At 60.0% G+C, this 23908-nt stretch overlaps 1 protein-coding gene across 10 annotated transcripts in view; it reads left to right on the top strand.

The window, feature by feature from the left end:
- The window catches only part of CELF5 (CUGBP Elav-like family member 5), a 49031-nt gene that overhangs the window by 18711 nt on the left and 6412 nt on the right, over positions 1 to 23908 (top strand). For 5 of the 10 annotated variants that reach the window (XM_041764663.1, XM_041764664.1, XM_041764653.1 and 2 more), the window contains exons 2-10: positions 459 to 541; positions 11299 to 11350; positions 13120 to 13248; positions 15855 to 15934; positions 17975 to 18121; positions 18750 to 18891; positions 18987 to 19133; positions 20635 to 20697; positions 21116 to 21199. In XM_041764663.1, the coding sequence (XP_041620597.1) occupies positions 459 to 541; positions 11299 to 11350; positions 13120 to 13248; positions 15855 to 15934; positions 17975 to 18121; positions 18750 to 18891; positions 18987 to 19133; positions 20635 to 20697; positions 21116 to 21199 (927 nt within the window). Of the gene's footprint in view, positions 1 to 458; positions 542 to 8726; positions 8741 to 9175; positions 9227 to 10516; positions 10529 to 11298; positions 11351 to 13119; positions 13249 to 15854; positions 15935 to 17974; positions 18122 to 18749; positions 18892 to 18986; positions 19134 to 20634; positions 20698 to 21115; positions 21200 to 23908 lie in introns of those variants that run through there. The other 5 variants (XM_041764657.1, XM_041764662.1, XM_041764658.1 and 2 more) reach the window with 5 other exon arrangements.

Here is a 23908-nt window from a genome sequence, read left to right on the forward strand (position 1 = left end):
CCGCCTTAACGGTCTCTAAGTGCACAGCTCAGGGCACGAAGCATGCTCACTCCGCTGTGCACCCACCCCCACCACCGTCTCCAGAAACTTCCATCTCTCCACAGGGACCACCCCCCGCCCCACCCTGGCTCCCACCACCTCCTCTGTCTCTGTGCACGGGCCTCCTCTGGGGACCTCCTGGGAGTGGGGTCCTGCGGGAGGCGTCCTTCTGGGCCTGGGTCCCCTCCCTGAGCCCGGTGTCCTCAGGGTCTGTCCACATGGGGGCAGGTGTCGGGGCCCCTTCCTTCTTGGGGACAGATAACATTCCAGCGTGTGGATGGGCCTTACTGTGTTTATCTGTCCATCCACTGATGGACACTTGGGTTGCTTCCACCTTCTGGCCATTGGGATCGATGCCACTGTGAACAGGGGTCTACACATCGCTTTCTCTTAACACCCCCCATTTCCTTCCTTTCCAGGCTGTGCCTTTCTCACCTATTGTGCCAGGGACTCCGCCATCAAAGCTCAGACTGCCCTGCACGAACAGAAGACCTTGCCCGGGGTGAGTCCTGAGTGCGGCCTGGGGAGGAGGGAGGGGGGAGGGGGAAAGGGGCTGCTCTCAGCCCGGGAAGGCTGAGGCCCTTCCTGGGATCAGCTGTGAAGCCCACGTGCCTCTGGACTCAGAAAGAGGTATAAGGTGCAGACAGATGGAAATGATCACTGGAGAGAGCATTTATTGAGTGCCTACTGCATGTCATGGTCCATACTTCACAACAGAGTGGTTGTGTGGGGTTGTGCAGCTTGCATACTGCCCAAGGGCACCTGGCCCGGTGTGGTGTGTAAGTGTTGTTGCGGTGAGGCCTGAAGGATGAGGAAGCACTAGCAGACAAATGGAACAGCCCATGCAAAGGCCCTGGGGCAGGACCAGGCTTGGCGTGTTGCAGGACCAGCAAGGAGGCCTCTGTGTCTGGAGCAGAGCAAGCAAGAGGGAGAGGAGGAGAAGGGGAGGGCAAGGAGGAGACAGGGCAGGCCATAGGGAGCCTTTAGGGCCACCAGGAGGAACTCAGGCTCTGCCTGCTTCTCCCTATATAATGGAAAGGGATTTACTTATCCCTGGTCTCTATCCCACAGCAAATAGAGCTGTAGCCCTTGATGCAGGGGCTGCCTGGACAGCTTTTCCATCCCCAGGGGAGGCTGGCCCAGGCCCCAGCCCTGCTGGCTCTCCCTTGTGATGAGGTCCCTGTCCCCTGAGCCAGCTGAGCCCAGGCCCCAGGCAGCGCCTCTTGATGGAAATGAGAGGAACCGTAGTGAGATCCGTGGCGCCCCATGAGCCCTGGGGGTGTTCACTGGTCCCTCTGGGATTCTCAGGGAGGGACTGCTCAGCATCGGAGGCATCCGGGGGCTGCTTGGGTGGCATCTGCAGCCACAGATGCTGGGAACATGGGTGCAGCACGGCTGGCTGGGCAATGGGGGGCGCACCTGGTGGGGACGTGAGATCGTGGCATTGGCAGTCTTGATTCTGAACGAGGCTCAGAGATGCTCCCGGGGCTGGCCTCAACCTCAGTGTGAAGGATAAAGGGCCCTGTTTGGGGGGGCGAAGTGGAGACGAGCGTGGTGGAAGGATGTGGCGGCCACACCGGCGGGCTCCTCGCTGAGCTCCAAGCAGCCCTTGCTGTGTGTCCATGAGCCAGTGACTGAGCCTCCCGGATCTTCAGCACTGGAGGAGCACAACAGCGCGGAGTGGAGGGAGGAGACTGTAGAGAAGGTGGTCAAGGAAGGCTTCACGGAGGAGGTGACATCTGAGAAGAGAATTCGCAGTTCTCCCTCCCTCGGCCCTTGGCTAGCACCTCCCCAAACCAGCCGGCCCGGAACTGGAGGGCAGGTGCATCCATACAGGTTAGCGCCCGGGGAGGGGTGGGGGGAGCAGTGGAGCTCAATGGGCTGTGTTAGTTCTCTCCTGCTGCCTGGCAATTACCCCACAGCCTGGTGAGAGGAGCCCGGGGGGCGTTGGGCATCTAGACCAACAAACCAGTTTATACTGGATTCGTCCACAGTCGAGCCGCCAGCAAACAGCAGGATGGGGATTTGACCCCAGACCCCGAGCGGCGGACGTGCGGGTGTCTGTGGTCAGATTTGGGCTGGACGCTCGGAGGGTTCTGTCCAGGGAAACCCGCCGCTTTGCGGACCTGCTGACCCCAGCCGTGCCCCAGCCGAGCCCCAACTAGTTCCCCCCTGCTCCCACCTTCCTGATGGAGACTCAGACCCGAAGCCAGCCTCCGTTCCCGACCCGAGGCCCAGCTCCCTCTGTGCTGGGGGCCAAAGCAGGGCTCTGGGCTCCATCCGCGACCGGGAAGGAAGACAAAGAAGGTCTCCCCCTAGGTTGGGGGCCCCTCCAGGGCAGACCCCGGGCCGAGGCCTCAGCACCCACTGGTTCATTCCGCAGACACTGAGCCCCTGATCTGTGGCCGGGGGGAGCCCGGCAAGAGGACTTCTGGTGCTGAGGGCAGCACAGAGCTGAGACGCGGGGACACTTTCGGTGCCACTTGCAGACTCAGGATGGCGGTTCAGGTCACAGGGGGTGCTCGCGGACACCCCTGTGCAGGGCAGCAGGGCCAAGGGGCAGCAGGGAGCTGCGGTGGCTGGGGCGGGGACAGCAGAGGGGGAAGCAGGGGGTTTGAGATGCTTGAGGAGCAAAGCTTTCCTGGGGCAGGAGTGGCGGGGGCTGGTTGTCACCCCGCGGGAGGGGGGGGCCCCCTGTAACAAAGCACCATCCGCAGGAGGGGGCTTAAAGCGACAGAGGTTTACCCTCTCACAGCTCCGGGGGCCAGGAGTCTGAAATCAAGGCGTCAGCAGGGCCACGTTCCCTGTGGAGGTTCCAGGGGGGGAATCTGTTCCCCCGTCTCTCCAGCTTCCGGTGGCGCCGGCAATCCTTGATGTTCTCTGGCTCGATGATGACGCATCCGTCCGATCCCTGCCTCTGTCACCACATGGCTGCCCTCCGTGTCTACACGGCTCCCCCCTCCCTCTGCCTTTCTCTTATGAGGACACCTGTCATTGGGCTGAGGGCTCACCCTAAAGCCAGGATGACCCCATCCCGAGATCCATGGCTTCATGACATCTGTAAGGAGGGACGCCTGTTCCAAATAAGGTCCCGTTCACGGGTTCCGGGCTTAGGACTTGGGCGTATTGTAGGGGAGCCCCCCCCCACCGCTGTTCCCATTCAACCCGCCATAACGGACAAGCACAAAATGAACAGCGGGTATAGGGCTGCCAGGGGCAGCATCACGGCGGGACGGGGGGAGGGGGCCTGCGCTGCCACCGTCACCCATGACTTCCTCGCGGCGGCGGGGCAAACAAGGCGGCTTCTTGGAGGAGGGAGCGATCGAGCTGTGTCTTCAGAGATGGGGAAGACTGTGGCAGATGGAGGTGGGGGTGGCGTGGGGACCGGGTGTGCCGAGACTGGGAGGTAGGAACGTGCCAGGCGCATTCCGAGTGCGGGAGCCCAGCAGAGCCCCCGTTGTCTAAAGGAGGAGTTCACGTGGGGTCAGAAGGGGGCTCAGCCCGGGCGGGGGGCGCGATAGTGCCCCCACGGGACGCCGGGCAACGCCTGGGGGACGTTCGTGACGGTCATGATGATTGGCATCCAGTGGTCAGGAGAACAAGGAGCTGGCGAATGTTCTAGAGCAGTGCCCATAGCCATGCAGTGCGGGCCACGTAGAGCATTTACATTTTTCCAGGAGCAACATTTAAAGATCAGAGAGGAACGGGCGCAGTTAATTTTCATGCTAGATTTCACGTGAACCCCCCACCTCTCCAAAATAGCATCATTTCAGCGGGCGGACGGTGTAGTTAGGGAGAACCCACGTTCCTGTTTCCCTCGCGGGCGCCCCCCCCCATGTGTGTGTCCTGCCTCCTCTCAGGCCACCTCAGGTTGGACGATCAGTTGTCACCAGAAATGCTCGATGTGCCTCTGCTCTTTGCCTTCCGTGACAGTGGCAGTCGGAAAACCAGGTTCTCAGCCCGCTCGCTCGAAGCGGACTTAAAAGATTTCCCAAGCACGGCGTCACGAACCGGCTCTCACTCGGGTTTACACTTCCACGGATTATCATTAGACAAAATTTAAGCTTCTGTTCCTCGGCCACACAAGCCACGTTTCGAGGTGCCTGATGGCCACACGTGGCCACATCGGACAGTATTGTTCAAGAATGTTCCAGGCCGCGAGTCTGCAGACTCCTAAAGGAACCTAAAGGATCAGAGAGTAAATATTTGGGGCCTCATGGGCCATAGGGCCTCTGTTGCATCACAGAAAAGAGACCACAGACAATACTTAACTGAATGGGTGTGGCTGTGTATCAATAAAACTTTATTTACACAGAGACAGAGGCCCAGACTGCAGCTGGCAGATCCCTGTTTCAGACCATTGTTGTCCAGTAGAATTCTCCACGGTGACGGAAATGTTCTGTCTCTTGCTGTCCCCTTTGGCAGCCACTAGCCTCTTGAGCCCCTGCAATGTGGCAGGTGTGACTCTCAGGAGCAATTTCTTTTTTTTTTTTTTTTTAAGATTTTATTTATTTGTGAAACACACACACACACACACACACACACACAGAGGAAGAGAGAGGGGGGGGGGCGGCAGGGACACAGGCAGAGGGAGAAGCAGGCTCCATGCAGGGAGCCCGACGTGGGACTCGATCCCGGGACTCCAGGGATCACGCCCCGGGCTGAAGGCAGGTGCTAAGCCGCTGAGCCACCCAGGGATCCCACAATTTCTAATGTCACTCAGTCTCAACACGTTTACATGTAGACCTAGAAAACCTGCCACAGGTGGCTAGTGGCTACCACATGGAACAATTCTAACCCAGAATGTTCTAGATCAGGGGCTCAGCTACAATGTTAGACAGAATGTTCTAGATGGGGGGGGGGGTTACCTACTGTATTGGCAAGTTCAGACCTAGAAAATTCTGGCCTAGGAGGTAGCTACTGTTTGGGGTATAGCACAGATGTAGAATGTTCTCGTAACTGTAGAAGGATCAGCTACCATGTAAGACAGTGCAGGCCTAGAATGTTCTAGACCCAAGAGCATGAGGCAGTGCCATCATATGTCCTGATTGTGGAGTTTGGGGGTCTCACTTGGATGATACCAGCTCACGGTTGGAGGGGGAGAGGGAAGAGTCTCCAGCAACACCCAGAAACCATCCCTATCATGTGCCCAAGCCTGTGCTGTCACTCTCCCGACTTTCAGGGTAACCAACCCCTGCTTCTCGTCACGTTCTTCGCCCTCGTGAATAGATCTCTAAGATATTGGGCGGCTCTTCCCCGTCTTGCTTGCTACCTAGTATGAATGGAACCGTGTTATATGCAGTCTTTACCATCTGCGTGGTTTTTTCCCCCGTAATACGATGCTGAAGAGATTCGGTATCACCTGCTGGTGCCACGTGCCTGGGTGGCTGGGGCCTTTTCATCCCCGGGTAGTATTCCACGGCGCGAAGACGCAACGTATTTGTCCATTCTCCCGTCGGTGGACATTTGGGTTGTTTCCAGGCTTTTGCTGTCACGGGTAGAGATCCTTGTCCGCGCTTCCTTTCTGATGGACACGTGCCGGGTTTCCCCTGGGCGCGCACGCAGGAGTCCCCACCCGGAGTGTGTGCGCCTCCAGCTTGGGCAGCCGACACCCACCTGACGAGCCAGGGGGTTTGGCCGGCGGGCGAGCCTCCTGCCCGCGAGGGCGCCCGCGGAAATGGCATCAGCACGCTCAGGGCCGCAGCAGGGGCCTCGTTCGTGGCTTGCAGGAAGAGCGACGGGGCTGCTGGGGTGGAAGGCGCCCCCCTTGCCTGTCAGCCGCATCTGAGCACGGATGTCTGAGCCCCCCCTCCAGGCGACTCTGCCCAACGACGGAGCAGCAGGAGCAGCAGCCGCACGAGGTTCGCCCCGTGCTGGCGGAGCCCACCCAGCGGGCGCATGTGCCCGCGCACGTGGGCGTTAGGGGCCACAGCTGGGTCACGCTAGAGACCAAGACAGCCACCGTCTCTCCCGTCGCCGCGTGTGTGCGTGGGTGTTGGGGGAGACGGCGTGGAGCGTCCGCTCCTGTCTTTTTACCTCTCTGTACGCCGGGAGGGGACTGAGCCGGGTCGTTCGCTGGCTCTGGGCTTCTCCCCCGCACCCCCCCCCAAGTCCAGAATGCTGCTTCTGAAGCAAGTTCCAGTTCCCATCTCAAGTGTGACAGCGGCGGCGTCCGTGGGGGATGCGGTTTAATCAAATCTCAGCATTCTGGAATAGGATCCTAAATTGAATAACAGAATCCCAGAATAGAACCCAGGATGGACCGCAGGACCCTGGAATCCACGCTGGGCAGATGCCTCCGATTGCAGCGGAGGCCCTTTGTGGGGCTGTCAAACCCCAGGATGAGGCTCCCGGAGATGGACCAGATCCGTGGGGACAGAAGGGAGCAGCGGTGGCGGGTCCGGCTCCTGTCTCGGAAAGGCCGTGCCATTCCAGGGGCACTATCCATTTCTTCCTGAAGGTCTTGAGGGGCAAAGGACATCTCAGACCTGATGGCTGCCCTGCTGTTCCTCTGAGCACCCTAGAAAGGGATAGGTTTGTCTGGCTGGCTTGGAGGGATCCGCCCCCCCCCACAGCCCGCTGCCAAAAACCCGTCCTGTGCACACAGGGGTTTCTGAAGTGCCCCCTCGCAAGGCCCACTCCCACATGCCGTGACGTGGCTCAGAGCCAAGCCAAACCTGAGAACATGCTAGGGGCCCCAGGTGCCGAATGTCCGGTGGTTTGACCTTCCCAGGCCTCAGTTTCTTCACTTGTGAAATGGGACCGCAGAAGGGCTTTGAGGATCCTGTGGGGTGACACGGGCCTGTTGCTGAGCTCACAACAGGAGCTTGGCAAATCCATGCTGAATGATCGAATGAATGAATGAATGAACTGTCCCATGCAAGTCAAGCCTGCAGGACTCCTGGCCAGTCACGTTGTCTGTCCAAGCCTGCTTTCTCCCCCCGGGATACGGGGATAGCGTGGACACAGCTGGGCACAAGCGCCTGTCACTCCCCGGGCAGGGTGCTGTCCCCAGCACGTCGTGCCCAGCTTGCTCTTGGCCCATGGGGATGGGGACTGGGGTTCCATAGGTCTCGTATCATGTCATTTCAGTTGTCGTTTGCGTACTCTGTGTTGGGCGTTTGGTGGGGAGGGAGGCGCAGGGCCCCTGGGCCCCTGCCCACCCCCCCGAGAGCTCACCCTAGAGGGACACTGTGTCTGTTGGGGGATGTACCACAGTCAAAGTCGTGCCTCGGCAGAACCCCTGAAGCAGATGGCCTTGGGGGGGACAACTTCAGGGGGAGGTGGCATTGGAGGGGTGGGGTGTGGAGGGGTGAGTTCCAGCCAGTGGGTTCAGCAGTCCGGGAGTGGGGGGTGGGAGGAGGAGTGGGGAGGAATCCCAGAGTGTCACCCCCAGGGCAGTAGGGCCACAGCAGCACCTAGAGCAGGAGAGAGGCCTGGCCTGGGTGTTGGACAGAGGCCGGGCTGGGGCCGAGGGGCCGAGGGGAGGCTAGAACGGTGGCCTGGGCACACCTGGCCTTCGCCTCCTTATCACCTGGAAACAAGCCAGAAACAACCCCGTCTTCTAAAGGCACAGCTTTGCATCTTCTAAAGGACCATTTGGGGGCCCCAGCCTGACAGCCAGGAACAGCTCCTGTGGTCCCCCTGCCACCTCCCGCACCCTCGCCGTTTCCCCGTCTGCAATATACGTGGGTCAGACATGAGGGACGCTGGTTTCTCAATGATGTGTGGCTTGGCTGAGGTCGCCCAGCAAAAGCTGGGGGTGGGGTGCAGAGCAAGGCCTGGGGCTCAGCTATCTAATGTGTGCCACCCCAAAGGCACAGACGTTCCCCCAGAGCCCTGGCCCACGGGACCGCTGCTGGCTGGGTCCTAGAGGACCCTGCGGGAACCGGCAGGGGGCCGGGCCTCCGCCTCTGACTCTCTCCTCTCCCTTTGTGACCTGCCCATCTGTAAAATGAGAACGTTCCCATCTCGTACAGTCGTTTGGAGATTAAATGAGTCAGTGGATGTAGGCATCCCTCCAGCATGAGAAACTGTCTCCCCCCACCCCAAACTCTTACTCATACTTCAAAACCCATTGCGGATTTTCCATCTTCAGGGAAGCCCCAGGATAGCCTTTGGCTCTTCACCGTTCTATGCTCCAGGGTCTCCCAGGCCTGGATCCCCACCCTCAGGTCCGGGAGCGGCTGTATCTGCCTCTGCCTCCCCTCTGGGGGCCTCCCTGGGGTCGCCAGATCACTCAGCGTTGGGCACCCTGGGGAATGTTGCTGAATAAATGGAGGGAGGAAAGGAGGGGGCAGGGAAGGGACGATGGGGAGCCAGGGAAGGTGGAGGAGGGAGGGAGGACACTAGGCAGAGACCTCTCGGTGGGACAGATGGAGAGAGGAGCCGGAAGGAGGTGGGCAGAGCCAGATGGGCGGGCAGGGGCGACAGGAGGGGCGGGTGTGGGGAGACCCAGCTCCCCCCAGCTCCCCTCCCCCGGCACGCCTCCTCCCCTCCCGGCTCGGGCGGGCTCCGCCGGCAGGGCCCGGCCTCTGGCGGGCGGGCGGATCGGCAGCAGCGCCCGCCTGCCTGGGCGTCGGGCGCGGGGAGCGAGGCGCGGGCCGGTGCGCGTGCGGCGTGTGCGCGCCTGTGCGCCCGGGGCGGCCGGGCGGGCGGCGGCACGTGGAGGCCAGCCTGGCGCGCGTCTCCGGGCCGGTGGGTAAGGCGGGCCGCGGTGCGGATGGCCAGGCCTCGGCGCCTCGGCTCCGGAGCGGGGGACGGGGAGGAGCGGCCCCGCAGCCTGGCTCCTCGGCCCAGACGGGGACCCCTGGCCCGAGAGCCCCGCAGACCCGGGAGGGGGGAAGGGGCCTCCCAGGGGACGCGGAGGGTCCCGGGCCCCGCAGCGGCGCGCGGGGGAGACAGACGGGGCGCAGGTACCCAGGCCGCGAGAAGGGGGGGCGGGGTGGAGGGTGCCGTGATGGGGACCAGGTTCCCTCCCCGTGGCCCCCCTCCCTCGCTCCCTCCTTCAGCTCATCCATCTCCAGAAGATTATATTTAAATATCTCTTTTGTGCAAGGCAGGAGCTGGGCTCGCCCCTAAGAGGCGGTTTCCATGGCAACAACAATTGCCAGCTTCCGTGTGGTGAATCAGCGTTGCCATGGCAACCCCATCCTCATCTGCCCAAGGTGCTGGGAGGAGGGAGGAGGTGAGGGCCAGCGGAGGCGGGGTGGGAGGGGTGGAGGCGAACGGGAGGCTGGGCTCAGGTGCCCCCACTCCCCCCCCACCTCTCTTCACAACCACAGCCTCCCCGCCGCACCCCCAGCCCAGAAACTGGTCCCATCTGGTTAAAATAACCTTCCCTCCTGCCTCCAGCTAGCTGGGTGTGGTACCCAGGTGGAGAGGGCCCTGGGTGTGTGTGTGTGTGGCAGTGCGTGATGGGGGAAGGGAGACGTGGTTTGGCCTTTCCCAGGTGGTCAGGGTCCCTCTAGGGATGCGGCTGGGTGGCAGGAACTGGGGACACTGGAAGGCCTCTCTGCTTCCGGGGCTCCCGAGGCTGAGTTCAAATTGAGGCAGCCCATATGAGCCTGGGAACAAACAGTCAGAACGGGGGGGCTCCTGGAAAAGAGGGTGCAGAAGGAGGGAGGGGGCTTGGATGGTGTGGGGTTGCTCAGAGCTGAGATCAGGTCTAAGACAAGGGGAGGAAGATTTAGGAAGAGGGGTCTCTACTCATGGGAGCAGGTCGAAAAGTCCTGACATGTGAAGTCTGCGAAGGCTTAGTGCCTCGACTCCCCCACCGTGACCTTGGGCACATCGTCTGGGCCTTGGTGTCACCATGTGTAAAGCCCGGTGAAAACCATGCTTCTCCCTGGAGCTTGCTGGGGACCTGCGCCGTGACTAGGAAGCTGACATCTGTCAAGCACCTGCTCTGCCTGGCCAGGGGGACGGTCTGACCTGGGAGGGGGTCCGGGCCTGGCGCTCATTCCAACCCCGGGCCGGGCACAGAGGCACCAAGCGGCCCTCCTATGCTGCTGGGCATGAGCCACTTCCTTCTGGTCAATTCGGTTCAGCAAGTTTCTCGGATTCTCCCTGTGTGGTGTGGGGAGAGCTGCCTGCTGTGAGAAACCAAGACATAGACTCTTCCTGCCCTGAGGCAGAGGGAGGAAGGGACCCAGAAGGGTGGAAGGAAGGTGCCTGCATGGGGGCTTTGGAGGTGGGTTTTGAAGGATGAATAGGAGTTCACCAGGAGCCACCAGGCGTGGAGGATTCTATTCTCAGACCAGTGGAGAAGCAAATGCCACCCACTTCCCACATCCCTTGAGTTCATTCTCAAATATCCACATTAGCTCACACCATGGCTGGGTAAGTTTGGGGGAGGGGGGTTAGAGGAGGATTTCTGTCATTAGATGTCATTTCCAAAAAACAACAAAACCCTGTCATTTTCAGTGCTGGGGGTGGAGGATAGAAGTGTCCAGAACAATGAGTCCAGATTGAAAGCTGGTCCACTCAGGTATGACAGTCCTCCCGCCCAGGGCTCAGAGAGCAGAGAGTAGCTGCCTTGGTGTCACCCCAACCATTTTATCTGTGCGTGATTCCCTGGGTTAGGAAGCTCAGACCGGGCTCAGCCGGGTGGCTCTTCCGCGGGTCTCTCCCGGGGTCATTCCTGCAGGGGTAGGCAGGGCTGGCCCGGATGAGCTGGGACAGGCCAGCCTCACCCCTCCGCGTGCGGTTTGTTGGTGGGGACTCTCAGTGCATGAGCTCTGTCCTCCCGCCTTGTCTGGGCTCGTCACCTGACCACGTCAGGGTCCCCAAAACGGAAGTCTCTGGAGGCCAGAGCTTGGAACCACTGTCCTTCCACCACATTCCACTGGCCAGAGCAAGTCACACCAAGGCCCAGATGCAGAAGGGTGGGGAAATAGACTCCAGTTTTTGATGAGAGAAACTGCAAAGTCACATCACATCCGGGGACTAGCGGGGTCGGGCGTCTTTGCAAGAGCCTCTACTGCCCTTGGGCGGGCAAGGAGGCCTCTTCCTACAGCAAGAAATGGTGTTACTGGGTTTTGAAGGTAAAGTAAGAGTTTTGCAGAGGGCAGTGAGCGAAGCCCTGTCAGTGGGACCACGTGTCACTTGTTTGACTGGTTTGCTGCTGCAAGTTTGGTGGGATGCTGAGCCTTGGGGTGGTGGGCAGGGTGCCCGCCAGAGCTCAGGTGAAGCCCGCACCCATGGTGCCCCCCACCCCCACCGCCAGCTTTGACGTCCTCCTCCCCTCTCACTCCACAGATGGCGCGGCCGATCCAGGTGAAGCCGGCGGACAGCGAAAGCCGCGGAGGTAGTTGTCATCTCTCCGTGGCCACCAGGCTGGGTGGGGGGGTGGCAGGAGAATGGGTGGGGGAAGGAAGGGAATCCCCGATCAGAAGGACGTAGCAGTCACCTGTCTGCTCACACCTCTCATGGTGGTGGCAAAGGGGCAGGGGTGCTGTGTCCCCTCTTCCAAATGGTGCCACAGGCCCAGGAGTGGAGGGGCGGGGGTCCGGCTAGGTCCAGCTGCTTGGCCCTAGAGCTTGAAATGCACCACTCCCCCTAGGATGCAATGTTGGGGGGGTCTTCTGACGCAGAGGGGATTGCTTTCAGCACCCACGTTTGTGCGTATGTGAGCATACGTTCCTTGGCACACCTGTGTACAGATGTGCGTGAGCACACGCACATGTGCATGTGTGTTTCCGGGGCTTACACCCTGGGGGTGCCTGCCTGGCCCGTGCGTGAACGCATGGGCCTGTGGATGTGTGTGTGCGAGCCTGTGTGCTTGACTGTAGTTCCAGGCTGGGCGTGTGGGTATGCAGGCTGGAGGCCTGGCGTCTGCATAGGTCTGGACCGTGTTGGGGACGTGACCATGGGGGAGGGGATGCTCGGCTGTCCCCCAGGCTAGTCATTCTTGGAGATTTCCCTACCTCCTCCCTATTTCTGGTGGACTGGGGTCTGGGAGGTGGCGTGTGGGGCAGCGCTGTTGGGACGTGTGTGTGTGTGTGTGTGTGTGTGTGTGTGTGTGTGTAGGACCCGGTACGGCCCATCTGGGATGGGACCTTGTTCACGCTGTCCCACCAGCTGCTAGTGTAGGTCACGGATTAGAGGCGGGTGGTCTGCAGGCTCCATCTCTAAGGCTTCTCTGTCTCTATAATGCTCCCTCCTCTCTCCCCCTTGCTCTTCTGTGTCTCTCTGTGTGTCACCTTCTCTCTCTCCGTCTCACTCCATCCCTCTTTCTCTCTTATCTTTTTCTCTCCTTTCTCTCTGCTCCTCTCTGTGCTCCTCTTTATGTGTCTCTCTGTCTCTTACTGTCTCTCTTTGCCTTCTCTGTCTCTGCTTCTCTCTGTCTCTCCTTCTCTCTCACCTGTCTCTTTCCCTCACTCTCTGTTTCTCTGCTTCTGTGTCCTTCCCTTCCATCCCCGTGAGTGACAGCTGCCAGAGAACCCGTTTCCATAGTAACCCAGCTCAGCATCCCTGGGAGATGCTGCTGCCCTGTTCCGGATTACAGGGGACGGAGCGGGACTCTGGTGTCCCTTGCCTTGCCGGAGAGGCTGGCCCAGCTGGGCCTCCAGCCAGAGCCCCCCACCCCAGCGCCACCAGATGGGGGCTCAGGCTTCCCGGGCACCTGGTCCTGTGCGCACACATGCCCTCACTCACTCAGCAGACACTGTGCCTGGCTCCTGTCGAGCGCGCACCCCGACTGGGAAATCTAGAGGGCAGACAGACAGACAGACAGACAGCCAGACAGCCGTGCAGTTCGTAGCTAGAACCATGCGTGCGTTCTCGGAGGGCAAGGAGAGAGGCACCTCGGCCCGGAGGGTGGGAGCAGGGACGCGGAGGCCCCAAGACTGAAGGCAGGACGTTCCCGGAGGTGGGCACTGCGCGACAAGCGCTTGGAGAGGAGCCGCGCGCGGCACGTGGGAGGATGGAGAGAGCCGGGCCGCGCGGCGGGTCCTCCCACACGCAGGCAGGGCAGGGGCCGGCAGTGCTCCCCCCACGCCCGGCTGCCGCGGCTCCGTTGGAGGGACCGAGAAACTCCCGGAGACCAGGACTCGGCTGAGGGGGTGTCTCCGCCCACAGGAGACCGGAAGCTGTTCGTGGGGATGCTGAACAAGCAGCAGTCAGAGGAGGACGTGCTGCGGCTCTTCCAGCCCTTTGGGGTCATCGACGAGTGCACCGTGCTGCGCGGGCCCGACGGCAGCAGCAAAGGTGACCGGCGGGGGCGGGACTGCGGGGAGGGGGGCTGGGGCGCGGAGCTGGGCGTCTGGGGTGATGGGCCCAGGCTGGGCGAGGGGGGCGGGCTGGCTCCTGGGGGCGGGGCTGGCACGGGGGCGGGGTTGGCTCCTGGCGTCGGGGTTGGCACGTGAGAGGGCGGGGCTGGCTCCTGGGGGCGGGGTTGGCAAGGGGGCGGGGCGGGCTCCTGGGGGCGGGGCTTGCAAGTGAGAGGGCGGGGCTGGCTCATGGGGGCGGGGCTGGCACGTGAGAGGGCGGGGCTGGCTCCTGGGGGAGGGGCGGGCACGGGGGGGGGGGCGGCTGGCTCCTGGGGGAGGGGCTTGCAAGTGAGAGGGCGGGGCTGGCTCCTGGGGGCGGGGCTGGCTCCTGGGGGAGGGGCGGGCACGGGGGGGGGGGCGGCTGGCTCCTGGGGGAGGGGCTTGCAAGTGAGAGGGCGGGGCTGGCTCCTGGGGGCGGGGCTGGCACGTGAGAGGGCGGGGCTGGCTCCTGGGGGGGTGGGCACGTGAGAGGGCGGGGCTGGCACGGGGGCGGGGCGGGCTCCTGGGGGCGGGGCGGGCACGGGGGGCGGGGCTGGCTCCTGGGGGAGAGGCTTGCAAGTGAGAGGGCGGGGCTGGTTCCTGGGCGGGGCTGGCTCCTGGAGGGGCGGGGTGGTGGGCACGTGAGAGGGCGGGGCTGGCTCCTGGGGGCGGGGCTGGCTCCTGGGGGGGCGGGCACGTGAGAGGGCGGGGCTGGCTCCTGGGGGCGGGGCTGGCTCCTGGGGGCGAGCATGTGAGGGGGTGGGGTTGGCCCCCGGGGGCGGGGCCGCTGCTTGAGAAGGCAGGACTGTCTCCTGGGGGCGGGGCCAGGGCCAGGGGAGGAGGGCGGGGTTGACTCCTGGGGGCGGGGCCACGCACTTGAGAAGGCGGGACTGGCTTCAGGGGCGGGGACAGACATTCGAGGGGCGGGGCTAGCTCCTGGGGGCGGGGCCGGGCCTGAGAGGGCGGGGTTGCCCTGGGGGCGGGGCGGAGGGAGCAGAGACAGCCTGGTCCCACCTGCTCCCACCTGCTCCCACCTGCATACCCAGTCTGTGGCGTCGTCTGTACCTCCCTGACCCTGTGGGACAGTTTCCTGTGGACCCTCTGCCTTATCCTGGCTGATCTCTGGCTGATCGTGTAGGAAAGACCTGAGCTGCTTCCCTGTCCACCTACGTCTCGGTCTCTTTTTCTCCCTGAGTGTCTAAATGACCCTTTCGGTGTGGGTCTTCATGTGTCTAGTGGTCTTTGCTACGTTTTTGGGTTCATCTGTCAGGCACCAACTCTCGCCCTACCTGTGCTACTTTTTATCGTCTAGGATTGAATGAATCCCATGGTCCTTATTTGCTTGGCTCTCTGTTTTTTAAAATTATCTTCATTTTTAAATTTTTAAGTGTTTTTTAAAGTTTATTTATCATCTCTACACCCGGTGTGGGGCTCAAACTCACGACCCTGAGATCAAGAGTCACAGGCTCAGGCAGCCCAGGTGGCTCAGCGGTTTAGCACCACCTTCAGTCCAGGGTGTGATCCTGGAGACCCAAGTCCCACATCGGGCTCCCTACATGGAGCCTGCTTCTCCCTCTGCCTGTGTCTCTGCCTCTCTCTTCGCTCTCTCTGAATGAATAAATAAATAAATCTTAAAAAAAAAAAAATCACAGACTCTACCCATGGAGCCAGCCCGGCGCCCTTCTTTTTTTTAACTTGTTATTTATGTACTGTAAAATTCACCTTTTCCAAGTGTACAGAGAAATGCTTTTCAGTATATTCAAAAAAATGTGCAACCATTGCCACTCTCTAGTTCCATTTGTCCTACCCCACCCCACCTGCCTGGCTCTTCCATAGTACTCTGCCTGTCTGGAACTATGTCTCTCCTTATGATCGTGTGTCTGAATTTGCCTGTGTCTGGTGGTCCCTGGCCGTCTGTCTGCCTGATTTCTGATTTCTTTCTGTGTGACTGGTCATTTAGGTCTGACCTGTTTGCTTTTGTTTTGTTTTTTTTGGTTTTGTTTTTTGTTTGTTTTTTGTCCCCATCTCTCTGACTCTGGTCACAGGGGCATATCTGTCCGGGTGTGAATGTATCCATGCCTGAGTGTGCCCACAGGACTGTATCTCTGCACCTGTGTCTGAACATTTGTCACCTTTTCTCTGCATATCTGATTACAACTCTGGATCTCGTGGCGTCCAGCGGCTGATGGACGTTCTTAAGCCTGTGCCCTTCACTCGTTCTGGTGGGCAGGACCTGCCTCCCCGACTGCGCACCGCCTCACTGTGTCTGTCCAACTGTGTGTGTGACAACTAGCTGTGTAGCTGGCTGGTTTCTGAGTGAACGGATGGCCGACTGGCCGATGTTGTACTCTGCGGCTGGCTGCATGCTTGTCTTATTGCCTGATCCTTTACTGTCCAGCTGTCTATCTCAACAGATGACTGTCGTCTCTCTGTTCTGACTGTCTGGCCTGGCTGCCTATGTCTGACACTGACCAGCCATCCAGGGCTCCCTGTCCCCTCCCCAGTGGCCCCTGCCCACCGGAAAGGCCCTGTTGCCCCTCACGCATTCTCCTTCTCTTGGGGCAGGCTGTGCCTTTGTGAAGTTCTCCTCGCACACCGAGGCCCAGGCGGCCATCCATGCCCTGCATGGCAGCCAGACCATGCCGGTGAGTAGGAACTGCCCTGGGTCGTGGTGGTGGGCATGGGGACGGGGCCAGGGAAAAGGGACAAAGCCTCTCCCTACCGTTCCAGCCACCCTGTAGCCTCTGGCTATTCATCAGCAAGGCACAGGTGGAGAAAGAGGTGCAGTCTCTCACGGTGGTGTGGGTGGACGTACGCATGTGAGTGTGCGATCGTGCATGTGTGCTGTGAATCAGTGTTTGTGTGAGCATGCACGTAATTCTGCAGGGGTGTGCATGGATGTACTGCCGGTGTGTGGCTGCATGTGTGGTTGTGTGTGGACTAGCATGTGTGTGTCTATGTCTGTGTGTGTATTTAAGAGAAAATGTATGTGAGTGCATGTGTGTGTGGTTGTTAGTAGGTGATTGTTAATGTGTAGTATGAGGTGTGTGTGTGTGAATATGTATGGATAGGCGTGTGTGCTAGTGTACGTGTTTCTGTGTATGAGTGCATGTGTGTAAGTGTGTTGAATGAGTGTGCTTGTGTAAGTGGGTTTTGCAGTATGTATGTAGGTGTGTGCACATGTGTGTTTATACATGTGTGTACTGAGTGCACGTGTATGTGTGGGTCTGCCTGGGCGATGGGGGGAATGAGTGCATTGTGCATCTGTAGGTATATGTGAGGGCAAGTGTTTGTGGATGGGTGAGCACTTGTGTGTGAATATGTGTGTATGTGATTGCATGTGTGATTGTGTGCATCTGAATGTATTGTGTGAATGCATGTGTGCAACCATGTGTGATATGCATGGTGAGTGTAAATATGTGCACATATTTGTGCGTGTGTTCATTATGTGAGTGCGTAAGTTTGTGTGTGTGGTGTGTGTGCAAATGGACATGAGCATGCACAGGGAGTATGCATGTGTATGTGAGTGTGAGCATGCATAATGTGTGTACGTGTGAGTGTATGAACATGTATGGTGTGTGTGTGGCACATGTGGTGTGTGTATTTATGTCTTCAGCTGCATGAGTCTGTGAGCATGCATGGGAAGTATGTGTGTGACTGTATGACCATGTGTGTGCATAAGTGTGCACGTGTGTGGTGAATGTGTATGAGTGTGTGTGTGTGAGCGTACAAGAGGGCGTCCTAGAGAGGCAAGACCCAAGGCCAGCAAGGGGACGTGGAGCGTGGGGAACGACAACAAGGATGGTGGTGGGAGTGGGTGGCCCCAGAGGAGTGGGGGACATGGCTGGAGGGGCTGCAGTCCACGGCCTGGGAGCACGGGGCTGCTAGGGTGATGAGGGGCCACGGAAGGTTTGGGCAGGGGAGGGAGGGACGGGGCCAGGCCAGTTGGAAGTGTCCCCTGGGCCAGAGCGGGGAAGGGCGGGGGGCAGGCCTGGGGCAGTGAGAGGCTGGGGACGACCAGCCAGGCACTGAGAACGGCCCTGCCCTCTAGCAGGTGATGCCAGGAGCCACCGTCCCTGTACACAAATGTCCAAATTTGCCACAGGCCTTAGAGAACCAGCTCCCCTCTCAACTGTTCTCAAAAACGGGTGTGAGGAGCGGGGCAGCGGGAAAGCGCAGTCGCTCTCTGGGCATCGGGCATCGCTTGCAGTCCCCTGAGGGGCAGGTTCAGCTCACCAGGAGGTCAGGCTTTCTCCTGCACGGAGCGGACCAGTGGAGTGAGCTCTCCATCAAAGGGGGCATGTCCCCTCTCTGACGGTTGGGGTCTCACCTGTCCTCAGGGGTGAGCAACGGTCATAGGGGCCTCCTCCACTTGGGTCCCCATCGCTCCTCCCGAGCAGTTGGATTCTCAGTTTTTGAGAGTGTGGCTGATAGTCAGGGTCCCCTCATGCCCCAGACACAGCCCCACCCGCGCACACAGGCGGCTGCACCATCAAGCCGCAAGGCCCGGGATGCTGACCTCTCAGCTGTTCTCGCTGGGACATGCGTGTCCTGCAGCTCCAGGCCCGTGGGCAGGACTGGCAGCTGCTGGCATCACCGCTCACCCAAGGGCCGGAGCTGACGTGGTCCCGGGAACCCCGGAGTCCTGGCTACCTCCCTCCTTTCCCTCGCGCTTGCCGCTGTAGGGTGCCTCCTCCAGCCTGGTGGTCAAGTTTGCCGACACGGACAAGGAGCGAACACTGCGGCGCATGCAGCAGATGGTGGGCCAGCTGGGCATCCTGACGCCATCCCTCACCCTGCCCTTCAGCCCCTACAGTGCCTACGCCCAGGCTGTGAGTGACCCCAGCAGATGCACTTCTGTCTCCAGCGGGGCCCCCGACACCACTCTGGGGGTCCGGCTCAGTCTGCTCGCGTGCTCTCTCTCCCCATCTCTGCTCTGTTGGGGGTTCAGTCCCTCTCTGCTTGTCTTTCGGCCTCTCGCCCAGTCTCTCTGACTCACGGTCCTATCCTGGTCTTGGTTGACTCCCTAGATCCAGGCTGGTTCCTGAGCACCCCCACCCCAGCTCAGCCCCAGCTGAACCCCAACTCTGGCGCAACATGACCCCATGCTTAGCCCCTAAATCTAGGCTGGGTCTCAAACCCCAAAGAAGCCTCTAAATCCAGGCTGACTCTAACTGGGACCCAGCCAATCCTGGTTGAGTTTAATGTTGGCTGATCCCTGGTCCCAGACCAAGTCCAAATTCCTGACTCAGTCCTCATCTCAAGGCTTGGCCCTGACTCGAAACTGATCCTTGATCCCAATTCCTAACTGAGCCCTGACCCCAGCCTGTGCCAAGATAGCCAGGCTGACCTCCCCCACCCTCCAGTTACTTGAGGGCCGGGCCTCCCTCCCGCTGTGAGTCATGACCTCAGGGCAGGTGCCACCCCTATTGTGCACGCTGACTCCCTTTCCACCCCCAGCTCATGCAGCAGCAGACAACGGTCCTGTCCACGTCGGGCAGCTACCTGAGCCCTGGCGTGGCCTTCTCACCCTGCCACATCCAGCAGATTGGCGCCGTCAGCCTTAACGGGCTGCCTGCCACGCCCATCGCCCCCGCCTCTGGTGAGAGTCCGCCAGGGGCCTAAGGATGGGTGGGCAGGGCAGGGCCAGGGCCAGGGCCAGGCTCAGGCTCCTCATGATGCTCCTCTGTCCTGCAGGACTGCACTCACCCCCGCTGCTTGGCACCACTGCCGTGCCCGGGCTCGTGGCTCCCATCACCAATGGCTTCGCAGGTGTCGTGCCCTTCCCTGGGGGGCACCCCGCCCTAGAGACCGTATATGCCAATGGCCTTGTGCCCTACCCAGGTAATTTGAATGGTCCCCTGGGACCTAGGAAAGGGGGTAGGACAGGGAGTTCCTGTGCCATAGTGGGACACAGAGGGACACAGGAAATCTCAGCTGAATAGACGTGAGCCATGGGCATACAGAAAGAGGCTGTAGCAGGGCGGTTAAACATGGAAACTTTCTATGCAGACATTTCTGAGTTCAAATTCCAGTTCGGGGGCCCTGGGTGATTTGTGTGAATCTCTGGGCCTCAGTTTCCACACCTGGGACATGGGGCAGATGACATCAGTCATCTCATGAGGTTGCATTGACAATGAAATTGGCATGTAAAGTGCTTAACACATCACCTGTACCAAGAACAGCAGGGTCAGTCTTCACTGTGAATCGTCCCTATTTAGGAAGACATTTCATACCCATACCCATACCCATACCCATACCCATACCCATATTCATTCACGTACGCATCCATTCAGTATTAGGCACCGAGTCAGGCTGGGCCCTGCCCTTGTGAAGCAGAGGCCTCACCCTTCCCTGCCCTACACCGCGATTCCCAGGCAAGCATCCTCCAACGCCGCCGTGCTTCAGTGAAGTCAGCCATCCGCGTTTCCGCCATTGAGGAGAATTTATTTTTATTTTGAAATGACTGGAACTCACTGGGAGTTTCAAAAATAGTACAGAGAGGTCCTGGTCCCTTCAGCCCAGCCACCCCCCACCCATGCCAACATCTTACATAACCTGAGCACATGGTCGAAACCGGGAAACACACTGGTACAGTCCAGTGAACTCAGCGAGAGCTGGAGACCTTATCCACACGGCACCACGTTCTGTGTGCACTCGTGTGGGTGGGTGGGCAGGGTGGGGGTCTGTGCCATTTCATCACAGGCATAGATTTGTGCAACCACCACCACCATAATCAAGACACAGAACTGCTCCGTCTCCGCAGAGTGATCCGTTCATGTGATCCCTGCATGGTCACCCCCACCCCCACCCCATCCTCTAGCAACCACTCTCCATTCAGAATCTTTTGGCTAAATCACCACCACCACCACCACCACCACCACCACGCACCAGCTCCAGTGGTCTGGACAACCTCCTCTCCCCTTACTTCCCCCCCCGGGAGCAGGTGGGAGGTCACAGCCCTGTGGGGGATCCACGGGGTGTCTGATGAGTGAGGCCGGGGGTGGGAGAGAGAGAAACGGCGGGTGGGGGATAATCAGGAGCAGAGGCCTTAAGTCCTGGAGAACAGTGCAGGGGTCCATATGGGGGTGCTGGTCACACCTCTCTGGAGTCCTCTTCGACTTGTGCCGCTGCCGATCCGAGGGGCCCTGTGCCAGCTGCTTCATCTCTCTCAGCCTCTGTTTTCCCACCTGTAAAATGGGGACCCCACCTGTAAAACGTTTATGCAGGGGTGAAGCCGGGGCGGGGGGGATGTTTATTGCTCTCCTTCCGGGCTCCTAAAGCTCGGGGCGGACGGAAGACTTCTCGTGCCCCCGTCCCACTCAGCCCTCTGTCTGCCCCGCAGCTCAGAGCCCGACCGTGGCCGAGACCCTCCATCCCGCCTTCTCCGGAGTCCAGCAGTACACAGGTACGCGGGCAGTCGGGCGGGGGCGGGTCGCGGGCGGGGCCCCGCCCCCTCGGCTCCAGCGGCCTCCCTAGGCCAGCCCCGCCCCTAGCCCCGCCCTAGCCCCGCCCCGCCCTAGCCCCGCCCCGCTCTGGCCCCGCCCCTCAGAGACCGCCCCTCTGGCCCTGTCCCCGGTCTTGGCCACGCCCCCTGCAGCATCTGGTCCCGCCCCGTTTCTGCCAGGGCCCCGCCCCTCGAGCTCTGGCCCCGCCCACTCCGGCGGCCCTCGTGTCATTGGCCCCTCCTTCAGCCCCGCCCCCGGCCTCGGCCCCGCCCCCTCCCGTGGGCACGCCCTCCGCCGCGGCAGCCCCGCCCCCCCCGCCCCGGGGCGCCCGCCGGCCTCACGCCCGCCTCCGCCGTGTCTCGCTCCCGGTCTCCGCAGCCATGTACCCCACCGCGGCCATCACGCCCATCGCGCACAGCGTCCCCCAGCCGCCGCCCCTCCTGCAGCAGCAGCAGCGAGAAGGTGAGGGGGCCGCGACCTCCCCTGGGCGCCAGCCCCGCCCTCCGACCGCCCCCCTCCACCTCCAGGACCCCCCCACCTCCAGGACCCCCCATCCCTCCTCCCAGCCCCGCCTGGTCGGGAGCGCGACCTGGGAGAACCGCGGCCTGGAGCGCCGCCTGCTGGCCGGACAGACCTGGGTTCGAGTTCTGGGGCTTCTGGGGGAGCTGAACCCCGGAGAGCAGAGCGGGAACCCTAGGAGAGCGGTGACCCCGCCACCGCCAGCCGCCCTCTGCAGGACCGGCTGATTCCCTGGGTTTTTGGAAAGGCCGCTCGTTTTGAGGTCGGGAGGTGGAGGGGCCATGAGATGTCTCGGGTAAACTGAGGCCTCCCCACCAAAGTGGAAGGAGGGAGGAGTTAAGATTCTGGAATCAGACAACTCGAGTCCAGGTCCACCCAGTTCTGACTGTGTAAGGGAAGCACTTCACTGCCCTGTGCCTCAGTTTTCTCCTCTGCGACAGGAGCGACCATCTGTGTCAAGAGGTGTCCCTGGGAAGGAAGCAGGGCCGGTGGGACCCGTGGTGCGGCTCAGCACCCAGCAAGGCCCCTTCCCTTGCGGGTCCAGCCAGTGGGGGCGGGGGAGAGGTGACCCACTAGAGAAGCCCCAGATCACCCCATGGCCAGGGGAGCTCCACAGATGGCCTGGCACCAAGACCAAGTCCTTGGGGCCCCATTTCTCCCTTGCCCTTGGCCTGTGGAAGGAGGAGGGGACACTGCCAGGGTGCAGGAGCTGAGCTTTGGAGGCGAGCCCTAGGCTGAGGGGTCCCCAGCCCTGCCAACCAGATGCTACCCCGTTCCCCGTCAGGATGCTCTGTGGTTAAAGTCACAGACAACGGACATAAGGATTCGGCAGTGCCAGAAGCTCCAATGTGACTTTTGGTGACCTCCCAACACCCCCTGTACCTCCCACCCAGGGCCGGCCAGTGGGAGCTTCAGAGAGGGCCCAGCCGCCTCGGGTCACTCGGACCTGGGTGTCTCCCTTCCCGGTCCCTTCTCCAGCTTCCCCCAACCTGGGCTGGGGACCTTATAGCACTGCTGTAACTCGAGACGTGCGTCCTGGGGAGTTCTGGAGAGTCACCACGGCATGCAGAACCGCGCAGTACCAAGACTCCCGCTTGCATGGGGTCAGGATGCACCATTCCAAACCTTGGTCCGTGACGCGTCAGAGCAAAACAAAACGAAAGACAGACCCTAATAAAAATGGGAGCACAATGTCACGCATGTGAGCAGGTCCAAAAAACCCACAATGACCTGACCCTTTATCCTGGAAGAGGGCTCAGGTCTGCGCGTGGAGGTGGCACTGATGGAAAGGGTTGCAGCTGTGGGTGCAGTGAAGAGGCTTGTCTGAAGTCAGACGGGGAGTCGTGACCCCAGTCGGGGATGCGTGTGGCTCACAACACACTTGGGGAGCTGAGGGAGTGGTAGGTGTTCCAGCCGTGTGTGTGTGCGTGTGTGTGTGTGTGTCTGTGGGCGCGTGTGTGCATACTTTGTTATCTCAAGAGGTCCGATTCAGCTGGGTGCGGCTTTCTGTGTTCACCCCGAGTGTCATGGAGGTGAGAGAGCACACGAGCAAGCGTAAAATCTGTGTCGAGGTCAGAATTGTGCCGTCCGCATCAATCGCAGTGATGACGTTGGAACACACTTGTGTTTTAAAAACGAGCGTTTTTAGAACTGTGGCCCTAATCGGGAAGGTAAGGGTTGGACGTCAATGTGTAGTCTTGGACTTTATATTTCTGGGGTGGAGCGTACCCATTTCCAGGCCAAAGGGGGTTCTTGGTGGTGGGGTTCCCCATGTTTTGTGGGGCCATGGGAGAAGGTCATCCCTTGGTTTGGGATTAGGGGCAGGTTTGGGGACTGTTCATGGCTTCGGATGGTGGAGGGTTTTATTTTTTTATTTTTTTTATTTTTATTTTATTTTTTTGGTGGAAGTTTTTAAATTGGATTATTATTTATAGCTTTTACATGAGTCAGGCATTGGGGATTATTTGGGGAGGGGATGGTTTTGAGAGTTTGCTGTGCTTTTAAAAATTATTTCTAGTTGGCATAGTATATCATTTAAAAATTATCAGGTGGGGGGGCGGGTTACCTGGCTGGCTCTGTGGGTAGGGGACACGACTCGACCTCAGTGTTGTGAGTTTGAGCCCCACGCTGGGCATGGAACCTCCTTAAAAATAATTTTATTTATGTGTATTTTTAAATTTTTTAAATATTTTTTTTCTCCTTAAAAATAAGATAAAATTACCAGGTGATTTGGGGGCTAGAGAGTTTTCTTCTTATCTTACTCGATTTTGTTTTTGTGTCGTCTGACTTTTGAAAGTTATTCAGGCTTTGGAGGATCATCCACGGTTTTGAAAAATATCTGGAATTCTGGGGCTTGGGACCAGGGAGTTACTTGCCTCGTTTTACTCTGTGATCGTTGGACTTATAAAGCATGAACGGTTTATTTTATTTTATTTATTTTATCTTTAAAGATTTTGTTTATTTATTCATGAGAGACAGAGAGGCAGAGACACAGGCAGAGGGAGAAGCAGGCTCCATGCCGGGAGCCCGATGTGGGACTCGATCCTGGGTCTCCAGGATCACGCCCTGGGCTGGAGGCAGGCGCCAAACCGCTGAGCCACCCAGGGATCCCCTAAAACCAGTTTTAGATTCACAGAATTAGTGCAAAGATAG

The sequence above is a fragment of the Vulpes lagopus genome, chromosome 7 (assembly GCF_018345385.1).
Source record: "Vulpes lagopus strain Blue_001 chromosome 7, ASM1834538v1, whole genome shotgun sequence".
NCBI classification, from domain to species: domain Eukaryota; kingdom Metazoa; phylum Chordata; class Mammalia; order Carnivora; family Canidae; genus Vulpes; species Vulpes lagopus.